The 11857-nt window shown below is 25.1% G+C and overlaps 1 protein-coding gene across 1 annotated transcript in view; it reads right to left on the bottom strand.

The window, feature by feature from the left end:
* Positions 1 to 11255, bottom strand: part of LOC107438814 (uncharacterized) — a 12112-nt gene extending 857 nt beyond the window's left edge. Inside the window, exons 1-10 of the mRNA XM_087167708.1 lie at positions 10669 to 11255; positions 9482 to 9495; positions 8526 to 8541; positions 8354 to 8371; positions 7949 to 7963; positions 7197 to 7214; positions 6355 to 6369; positions 3507 to 3524; positions 2104 to 2118; positions 1 to 552 (exon numbers count right to left, since the gene is read on the bottom strand). The exon at positions 1 to 552 is cut by the window's left edge and continues 857 nt beyond it. Coding sequence (XP_087023834.1) covers positions 316 to 552; positions 2104 to 2118; positions 3507 to 3524; positions 6355 to 6369; positions 7197 to 7214; positions 7949 to 7963; positions 8354 to 8356 — 321 coding nt within the window. The 5' untranslated portion in view covers positions 8357 to 8371; positions 8526 to 8541; positions 9482 to 9495; positions 10669 to 11255 and the 3' untranslated portion in view covers positions 1 to 315. The remainder of the gene's footprint in view (positions 553 to 2103; positions 2119 to 3506; positions 3525 to 6354; positions 6370 to 7196; positions 7215 to 7948; positions 7964 to 8353; positions 8372 to 8525; positions 8542 to 9481; positions 9496 to 10668) is intronic.
* Positions 11256 to 11857: the final 602 nt, after the last annotated feature.

The following is an 11857-nucleotide window of genomic DNA, read 5'->3' as shown; positions in this document are numbered from 1 at the left end:
GCAATAAAATAATAATCTTTGCAACCATACATTTATCGACGAAATAAAATTGGGTGGTGATACCCGACATTCAAGTGAGCGGGGCTACCCGAAATCCAATTTTTTTGTAAATTTGTAATTACTCGAACAATTTTTTACATACAAGCTTCTTTCTTTGTGCAAATTAAACTTAAGACTACATACTTTAATGCTGTATGTATAGAAAAAATTATTTTTTTAGTATTAAAATGAAGTTTAATCGAAACATTCAACCAATTTTTTTTTAATTTCATGACTACTGTATTCAACATATTTTCAAAACTATTGTTTACCATGTTAACAGCTGCATAAATACTTGAAACTTTGAAAATAATCTTTTAATACAACAATTAATGTCCGATGGCCCATTGACTTGAAAAAATATTCTATACATATGAAATTGACTGTGGGCGGGGCTACCCGACTCTCCCCTATATATATATATATATATATATATATATATATATATATATATATATATATATATATATATTGATGTAAATAAAATTTCTTTGAAGATTTTACCTTGTCCCACTAGAAAGGAAAGAAAAATGAAAAATTAGTGTTTAAATCACAATATATGAGGAAAAAATTCAACATCGCTGTGATCAGATATTTAGTATATTACTTGTTAGTAAAATGCGACAATAATTTTCTTAGTAAAATAAAGTACACAATATAAAAGAACTTATCATGCATTAAATTGCTTCGTTCTATCATTAATTGACTCAGAATCACATTTATTTCTTTTTTTAATACTATGAACCCCACTTAGTAATGTATCAAATTTTTCTTTTGCAAAGCTATACAATAAAATATACAAAAATAATATTAATGGTTCTATGTAGTAGCATGTGGTGTTCACATGTAGTGTTCATAATAAAAACAAAATGGTTTTGTTATAGACTGGATTAAAAATAATTAACAACAAATAGTTAATAAATAGTTTGTATCAAATAGTTAATATTTTTTTTTGATAATCAACTTTTTTTTTCGATGAATTTAAAACTTCAAAGAGTATTTCGAAATTTCAATGCATTCCTTAAGTTGTGGACTTGCTTTCTATGCTTCCTTTAAAATATCATTCTTGGTTAATTTTTAAGCAATCAATTGTCTTGCTTAGTAATTTTCCATATTTCAATTACACAGACAAGTTTATCTACTGAGAAAATAGCTATTATGATGAGAAATACTGTAGTTTGTGTAACTGTAATTTGCAACAGTATTATAGAAATATTACTGTATGGTGAGAAATTTTCTGCATGTTCAGAAATTTTATATCAAATATTTTCCTGTAACTATCAAGAGCAAGTAAAAACAAAATAGTAGTTAAGTACTTAGCGTTAGTTCCACAGCCCATTTTTTTCGTTTAAATGTTTACAATAAAGCATCCGGATATAGTATAAAAATCTCTGGAGAATTTTTTTCTTATTATGTTATTTTTTGTTTTGCGAAACGAGTACTTTTACCGAAAGTGATAGAAAGGGTCATTAATTTATTACATTACGGAAGTTAGAAAAAATCTTTATGATCGAACTCTTAAAGCTCACGTCGCAGTTAATTTTATACAATCGAACTTCGTAATTGTGTAAAATTTACTCATGAGAAGGTGAAATAACATTTAAGTTTATGTGATATTCGTCTAAAATAACAATTTAAGCTCTTTTAATAGATATTTGAGCGTAACACACAATTTCAAATTTGTGTTGAGTCTACTAATGTTCTAGACAAAGTTAACGCATTTCTTTATATAAAATATAAACATTTAGTAAGCATTGTATGGGAAATTGAAGTATGTAAAACATGGAATATATTTTTCGCAATTCTTAAATTCCATGCATTTGTTTGAAGACTAACTAAATTTAAAAATAAAAATCAGAGTCTTTAGATCTAAGCAAATACAATAATGAATATGAAATGCAGTTCAATCCCTACGTTATTATATTAGTATATTTCCGTATTTTAAATTTTTATATGCATTTTTATGATGCATCAACTACCTTTTTTAACATCAAGTCAGATTCTAAACTTTAATTTAAAAAATCAGAAAAACTAATAGCACTCTAAATATTAAGTAATACTTACAGTCGCTTCCAATCTCTGCAATATAATACAATGAAGTTAGATCTAATTTTTTGCTACGTGAAATAAATTGGAAAGTTGTAAAATTAATGTATATACCACTTTAAAAACAATTCATTATAGCTGCAGCTCATTTAAGAGGGAGTTTGAAATTTAAAGTTTGGAAATAAAAGAAGTTGCCACTTATTTTGTTAAATAATAATGAAATAACAAATAATTTTTCTAAATATTTTATTGTAGATATTCATTTTAGAATTGTAATATTTGCTTTAAGGTTAATGCACAATAATTTTAAAAAAAATTCAGAGCCTAATAGGTTCTTTAATTTATTGCAATATGTATTTTAATTTACACAAACGTATTTTTTTTTAATTCTTCTTTTTGAAACTTAGTGCATTAGGTGCATTGTATATTCCTTACTGACAAACAGAAATCTTGGATTCTAGTAACAATTAAATAAATAAATTTAAACTTCTTAACAATCCGATTTTAGCTTGATTCAAAGCAATCGGATCTTCAAAGCATCAGAAACAAATTTGTCAAATGAAGTGATTAAGAAAGTAATTAGGCATTTGTTTTTTTATAATTATTATTTTAAATGCAGAGTCTATTTATAATGATTTAAAGTTTTTTAAATTATTCCTTAAACATGCTTTCTTTTTACAATTTATGGTAAATGAGCTGTGGCAATATGACATCTGTACATCCGATTCATCTTTTACTCAACAAGCAGTATTTTCTTGAGTCCAATCACAATCATATTCATAATCACTTGCTGAAAAATGAAATTTAGTTCGCTTGATCGAGAATAACCCTTTTTTTAAACATATAAAATATTAATAAAAAAATATATATTTTTGTTTCAGGAGAAATGTTTACCCAATATACATTAAGGAAAATCAGGTAATAATTCTTTCAGGAGGTGTAAAATATGGTATAACCAACACTGTAAAAAAATTTGGATCAAACAACGGTATAAAAGACCAGCACTTTGGGTGCATTGTATTTAAAATCCATTTAACCGTGTCAAATTTACTCAACCATGCAATCCATGCACCGTAAATTTACCATTTTCAAGTAAAATATTATATGGCAATTATTTGCATTAATATTAAGGTTATTGGAGTAATTCAGTTATTTTTTATGGTAATTATTATTACCGAATATACGATATATAAAATTTTTTGTTTCATGGCATGTTCCGGTAAAAATGGATATCATATTATTTTTATGTGATTTTTCACAGGGCATTAACAGTATATATATTAGCAGTACAGTGCATTAGCAGCATATACATTAGCAGCACAGTGCATTATATACCTATACAGTCAATCATTGCATTTTTTAAATTATTGCAGTTAATGAGCAATTAAAAAAGAGAAACAAATGTAATAATTTTCACTCACTGCCAAATACTCTGTTAACTATAAAGCAAAATTTTTAAGTTTCATTAAAAATATTATATAACATAATAAATTTATAAATAAATATCCAATTCAACATTTGCTCATTTTTAAATGTTTCATTATACATTTAAAAAATTGCTTAAGCAAATTTAATAAAATTTTACTTACTTGGAAAAAGAATAATTTTTAAAACAAAGACTTTTAAAAACTTAGGATTTGTTAAATGTTGCGATTGATTTCATTTGGTTTATGCCTAAACATTTAAGTTTTAATATATTTTTTTTTACATTTATTAACATATATTCCTGAAAATAATTTAAAATTGAATTCTCGCATTCTTAAAAATATTTAGTCACAAAATAAACTTTGAAAAAATGCCAGGAAATTAGTCAAAAACACTTTAGAAATGATCGAAAATCAAATAAAACCATTTTTACCAAAGCGATTGAAGACGATGATTTAAGATTTTATGCATGATCCCAGGTTAAGAAGTCATTATTAGTTCAAAAAAAGGGGGATAACAAGTGTTACAGGGTAAGAAGATATCATTAGGTGAAGTTCTTGTTGAATAAAAGTAATGCAAACTAAAATAATTATTTTAATTTTATCTTTAATAGTTTTAAATTGAAACACCTTAAAAAACTAATATCAATTCAAACTTATAAGGTTCAGTTAACTATCGAGTTTTTCTAAATAATCGAAAACAAGAATACTTTTTGATTTGACACATAATAGGAGGCAACATTATTAGTTTTAAAAAAACTCTTTAATTCTGCTAACTATTTAATGCACTGCTACGTAAAGCATTAATTCTTTTATATACCTACTTTCTTTGACTAATTCTGATATTATAAATTCTGATTAGTATAGAGATTATAGTTAATTAGTAATTATGGATCAAGAGATTAGGTGAAAATTAAAGCTCATATATTACTTTTTGATATTTCGCTTTTTTGCGATATTTGTATAACTAATAGCAAAGTGCATAAATGAATGTTGTATTTTTCTTAATTTAAACATTTTTATACCTTATGCTGCGCTGCAATTTTCTATCTTGTTTAAATGTAATACTGAACATTACAAGTAAGACGAAAATTTAACTATACGAAATGTTTTGAGTGTGATAAAACATTTTGATACGAGTACATAGTTACCGAATCAGAAAATAGTAAAAAAAAGAGCACATCATTAAAGGACCAACATTTTAAGTTCTATCTTTATCTTTTCCTTATCCTAACTTTTCTCATTTTACATCCGCTTTGCATGGCATCTATTGAACTTCTATTTTCCAGATTTTGACAAAATCCATACTTTCTGGTTAAAAATATAATAATGTTAAAATGTTTACAGCTGTAGTAAATTTTATGTCTGATTTCAAAAATTGTATTTAAAATGCATTATAAAATGCATAAATATACAGGGTGTCCCAAAACGACAGCATTAACTCTGCGCAGCTAGATTCCTCGTTGGGCAGTTTTTATGTACACCCAACGAGGAATCTAACTGTGCAGAGTTTATGCAGTCGTTTTGGGACACCCTGTATTTAAAATGCACTTTTCAATTTGACACTAAAATCATTAAGATAATATCTTAGTAGATGAATCTCCTATCATTAGAGCAAAATATATTCAGGATTTTAATGCTGTTGCCTGCATATAAGCCATTGAACAGCTCAAGTAACACTAGATTTAATAACTAAGGGATAAATCAAATAAATCTGTTATAATGAAAATAATAGTTTATGCGTTTGGTTCTCTCTCTGAATTATCCAAAACTGGGTAATTTCAGCCCCTGATCGAAAAAATCCTTCAAAAATTCCTATTGGATCTTTCGGAAGAAGCACTTGAATTTTTTTTTGGTTCAGTAGTAGCAATTGTTCTGAATTATACTGAAAACTTTTATGAATTAACAAAGAAGGTAATGGGAACGAATTGAAATAAAAAGTAAATTCTATACTAAAAAGCTAAACTAACGGAGAGAACAGGTTCGGTTAGGAGAATCTTAAAAAATGACTTTATTATTATTGACGTCAATAATGTCGAATTAAGTTTGGTAATATCTACTTTTTTTATGAAAAGAACTTCTAAAAACGTGTTTTTCTTCATCTTATAAAGTTATTGGGAACTGCAGTAAATAATTGCTCATAATAAAAGCTGGAACTGTTTAAGTAAATTAATTGTATTGATACATATTAATTTTTCTAAACAAATATACGACATTCTTTTCAGTTTTCTTCATCAGTATTGCGAATTATTTCGTTATGTTGACACCGATTGTTAATACCGAAAACTATACCAATACCGATACCATTGATACCAATACCGATTAATTGATTAATTGCTTTTTCCACTCCGTGTGAAGAAGGGGGTTTTAGATACTCATCTATAAGATATTTATAAATGAAATATTTTATTTTGCAGTTTATAATACTTTTTTTTAAATATAATTTCTTAAATATGCATAGCGCTGGGATAAGTTTAAGATAACATTGTCTCTATATTAATATGAAAATAATTGATTAAAAATATTTGAAAATTATATAAAACATGATTATATTTGAATTTTCGACAAATTAATTAGTTCGTTTTCTATTTAGTAGTTTACGTAAAAATGAACACTACAATAATTCATTATTCCTAAATTCCTAAATTGTAAGAAGGTTCCTAAATTGTTAAGAACAACGTAAACTAAATTTCTTAATTTTTGAGCAGAAAAATTTTATTAATTTAATACAAAATTCAAGTGTTGTATTATTTTATTTTATTCATTTTCAATTTTTTAACATTTTATCACATAAAACTTTCTACTGAAATGTAACATTGTGATTAATTGTGAAAAAAATACTTACAGCCACAAAAGAAATCTGCAAACAAAGTTTTGAACAAATAAAAATATTTTCCTTAAAATGTTAATTACAGACGTAGCAATATAAAAAGCAATAGAAAGCAATAGTTAATCTAGGATCCATATAGCATATGAAGTTATATAAAAATCTTGTATTTCGTAAGATGGAATATAAATTAAATTTATTTAAGATTAATTGAAAAAAAATTTTTTTCAATCTAAGCATCATTTGAAGTTATAAAATTCCGTCATACATATGAGGAGAACAAAGATTTCATTAAAATTAAAGTATTATTTTTTATAATTTTTTTATAATTTTTATGTGTAAATTTTCTTTTTGTCAGTACATATACTGCTTCAAATGCATGAGAAAAATTGGCAGATGCATATTCAAATTGAAAAAAACAAACATAAATAGCCCTTTTTTTATTTGTTTCGTGATTCATTTAGTTCTTAAATTTATTTTCAAAATTATAATTTAATTTAATATGACACTCCATTGCAAATTTTACATCATATGTTCATACATTATTAAATCAAAATTATGAAATAATTTATTATTTTGTTCCTTTAACTCTGGGACCAAATGCATTATTATAAAAATAGCGCTAAAATCATTACCTTTTCATACCACACATTTTTTTGTCTTTCCTGAAGCAAATTTGAAAAAAAAAGAGTTTCAAGGGCCATGATCACCAGATATGCTGGTTGACTGAAATTGTTTTAAACAAAATTTTAAGCTAACATAGATCGCAAAAATTGAAAATTATTAAAAAATTAGCAAAATTTTTTAACATATATTTATGTGTGCAAGTAGTTTACTGCATAAATATTGTTTTCACTTACCACTAGTAGCTTGAACAACTGAAATAATGATATAAGTTTTATTATCAAGACAAGCGTCATATTTTTTATCGAAATAAAATAAAATTCTTCTGTACATTAACGAATTTAATATTAGAATTTTGTTCAGTTATAGGTAAACAAATGTGAAAATAATATCACTACTGTATAACTTGCTTCCAAAATCTGATCTAGAAACCTGTTCCTGTAATTCTTATAACCTGCGTTTAATAACTATTTGGGAAGATCAGGTAAAAGTTAGTAAGGTGGATACATGCCAAATCTAAATCTAAACTTATATTTAATTACAGTAATAAAATTTTTTTCTTGTGTGCCGATTTGGAAGTCTCTCTTGCATCACCTGAACTTTTTTCTTTTTGCTGTAGCCTAAAATTTCGATGAAAGCCGCATGAAATTATTTTAGATCCAGATTCTAAAGCTAGTTCAAAAATATCAATTAATCAGTTCAAAATCATTCTAAGTTAGTGTAATCTACATAATGTATAGGAAAATATTTTTTAAACTTTTCCCTCGATAACATTCTGCGTTTGACCAATACTTATATGCTTATCTGTTAGTGTACTGATATTATGAAATACTATTGACTCAATGAGCTATCTAATTTTCCACTTTTTATGAATACTGTTTGAAAGGAAATATAACTTAAAGTTAGAAGATGAAAAATAACTAAACATCTGCATGCATCAAAAATCAAAGGTTAACATACATAAAATTAAAAACGAAATGTAACATACCTCCTCCAGCGACATCTAAAATTGATCAAAATATTAGTTAAATATTTATATTGAATAATTTCTTTTAAATAATTCAAAACAACATTTATTCATGTATAGTAATTTTTTTTTTCATTTTCACTAGATGCATTGTTTTAAATTAATCATATTTCAAACTGTTTTTTCTATATTTTAATTTTTTTAACAAAAATATTTTCTTTATGTGTCTTATACTCAATTACATTAGAAAGTTTAATACAATGAAAATTATAAAGATTAATTAAAGATTAAGAATTAAGATTAGTTAAGATTAATTAAGAATTAAGATTAGTTAAGATTAATTAAGAATTAAGATTAGTTAAGATTAATTAAGAATTAAGATTAGTTAAGATTAATTAAGAATTAAGATTAGCAAATTATGCTTACCATTGACCAGTCCTTCAGCTGAAAATAATTTTTAAATTAGCGATGTAATAAGGAAATAAAAAACTTTATTTTATTAGAGTTACCATAAATATTTAAAAGGTAATTCTATAAAGATTAACTACAGTTATATAAGTGCATTTATAGTAATAAGTATACATATATTAATAAATACCTGCGTTTGCAATATCTAGAAAAAAATATAATTTGTAAGCCACAACAGTAATAATTAAAAAAATGCAATAATTATTCGGAAACTGACTACATTCAATTATTTTATCAAAGTAAAATAAGCAGTATTAAATTTTATTTTTTAATATTATAATCTTCCACGAAATCATAAATTGTTCTAAAATGTTTTAACTGAATGAAATAGAAAATTAAATAAATAAAAAAATTTATTTAAAATTGTTAATATTTTACATGGATTATATATTCTAGTTTTGCAATGCATATTTTGTAGTATTCAGACTGGAGTTAATAAGAAAAATTACTTACCACCTGTTGTTTTATTAAAAAAAGAAAATTGATGCTATTATCGAAAATTAATATTAAGTATTAAATGTCAATAAAAGGAAACAAATATTAAGACCTTCGCATTTACATTTACTTCAAATTGATTTAACAATATATAATTGGATTATGTCAAAAATTTTGTTATCGCCATATGTTTGTAAAATTTGAGTTCATTGAGTTACGTACGAAATAAAAAATGATAATTTTTTGTATGTAGTGCTTCACTTTTACTGAAAAAAATAGTGTAAATAGTGTATATATATATATATATATATATATATATATATATATATATATATATATATATATATATATATATATATATATATATATATATATATATATATATATATATATATATATATATATATATATATATATATATATATATATATATATATATAGGCAGTAAGAAAGTTAATGTGATATTATATTTTTAATTTTTGTTCCTTTCGTTGAAACCACGCTTTTGAAAGACGCTTTCAATGAAACGCAATATCAAACACACATATAATGTATTTAATTAGACAATTAAATTCAGGCTGAGATTAACAATAAAAGTATAATTAAATATGCTTAACAATAATATAAATTAAGCATTAAAATGAATTTCTTACCGAGTAAACCAACTGAAATTGAGAACAATTTAATCATATTAATAGCGCAGTTAATTAAATCATATTAAGAATGTTATAAAGTTATGTAATAAAAAAGATAATATTACAGTTATATGCAAAGACTATTAATATAGTCTATTGTTTGAAAGTCAAACACTGTTGTAAAACAAGGCAATATTTCACAAAAATTAAAGTAATCTAAAGATTTAATATTGTGCATCAACTTAACTATACGCATTTAACAAAACAAAATTATTATTTTTGATTTTATTGATATTAAAATTAATATACTGTACAAGATGTGTAATCAATTATCACAAAACCTTTTTTTTTTCCTTTTTTACGAAAAGGCTTCTAGTAAAAATTTTGTCAAAGTGACGAAATAACTATCGTCACTTCTTCAGGGGAAAGAATTTCGTCGTGAGTAAAGAAATAATTCGTCATTCTATTTTTTTCCAAAAAAAAAAGAAAAAAATTTTATGTCTCATGCTATCCAGTGCTATCTATTTTTCGTGTGAAATATGTGGATAGATCAACGACACCCCAACAACGCAAGGAAGACAGCCAGAACAGAATGATAAATTTCATCCATACCCAAAGAAGGACTCAAACCCGGTATCCTTCTGATATTAAAACAACTTCTTGACCACCGTACAGTTCAGCCGGTATATTTCGTCATTCCAGTTTTGATCATCCAGTCTTCTTTTTAGTTAACTGTTTCAAATAAAGCACTGTAACATTTTCGTTAACTATTTCAGAGCTCACGTTTTGTCACAAATCCACGATTTCGAGGCAAAATGATTGAACAAATTTACGAAATACAGCTTAAGGACTTGTTAATCATCAGAAATGAGAGATTTATTTCTGAGGGTGTATTAAGACGTTTCAAGCCTTTCATTTAAGAATCAGTTTAAACACAAATATATTGTCAAAACATTTAAAGATGCTAGCGCAATATTTAAAATTCTAATATCATCAGTATTGCTTCCTAAAGACCAGATTTCTAACTTACTTAAAGAAGAAAAAAAATCCCCATATTGCCACGTTCTTTAAAAATATCTTTTATATCTCATATTTTGGCTTGAATATATTTCGATAAGATAATGTATGCAAGTTTTATCAGAACAAAGTAATAAGTAAAATTAATTAGTAGCAAAAAATAATATCATGAATTTAAATACTTACGATGTTTTTTTCTTCCTTTAAAAAAATCACATAATTACATATTAAGTGCCAAGGAGGTTTTATTAGGAACTGGAGAAACTTAAGAGTATGTAAAAAATGTATGAGACCACATTAAGATTTTTAATAATTACTTTAAATTTTTAATAATTACTTATTTATTTTCCTACTCCGCGCATTCTCGAAATATTTCAATTTCTTCTAGAATGTACAGGTGTAATATTTTACAAAAAACAAAAATAAAATCTGTTAGAACTATAACATTAATAATTTAAAATAATAATAGAGACTATAATTTTCGAAATATTATATTTTTATTCAAAAAAGTCATGATGGCATCAATATAAGATTTGTAATAATTGCTTTAAATATCCGAATATTTCTACACTCGACACATTAATGAAACAATTCAATTTTTCTTTAAACCCATGATTCATTTCATTTTATTTTTATTTAAACAATTATTTTATAGTTTTTTAGAATTGATAATTTTTAATCTTAAGACTGTAGTTTTTGTGTATTATAATATTTTCATACAAATTAGTCCTTTGGTTTCCATTAATTAAGTTATTCAAAATTATATCCTACAATTAGATTATCCTAAAAAATTTTAAATCGATCGCAAATTCGGTCGATACATTTTTGCAGTCATCGTGCCAGTTTTTGTATACCCATGTCATAGCATCCGACTGCCATGTTCTTGCAATGAATTCCCTCTTTCATTTCGTCTCCACTTAAATCGTCACTCTCCCACAGTAGTTTAGATGGAACATCGTCCCACATGCCCTCTAAAGTGTGGGATATAAATAAATGAATAAAACAACTGATCACTAAGTTGAAAGAATATTTTACTTGAAAGCTATTGAGATTCACTCTTAGAAATTTCTCTCAAAAAATGGAGAAAAATTTTTTTATTTAATTTTTATTTTACCATATTCAAACAAAACAGTCAGATAAACATAAATTAGATGGTATTCTATTTGATTTGTTAACTGTGAGAAATAACCGTTTATTAACTTCTTTCACATAATAAGGTTAAACTTCCAGACTTTTATCTCCCTTGTTAGGCTCCCCTATGGATGGAAAACGTTTTTCGGCGTTTTTCGGAGAGGGAGACCAGCTACAAGATAATTGGACAGTGTTGAGAAGGACTTAAAATTGTTAGAAATAAACAGGTGAAAAAATATAGCTC

This window comes from Parasteatoda tepidariorum, chromosome 7, assembly GCF_982258835.1.
Source record: "Parasteatoda tepidariorum strain Cologne lab strain chromosome 7, Ptep-v5.0, whole genome shotgun sequence".
NCBI classification, from domain to species: domain Eukaryota; kingdom Metazoa; phylum Arthropoda; class Arachnida; order Araneae; family Theridiidae; genus Parasteatoda; species Parasteatoda tepidariorum.
Note: the sequence above shows the minus strand (reverse complement) of the source record. Positions and strands in the feature narration are given on the sequence as shown.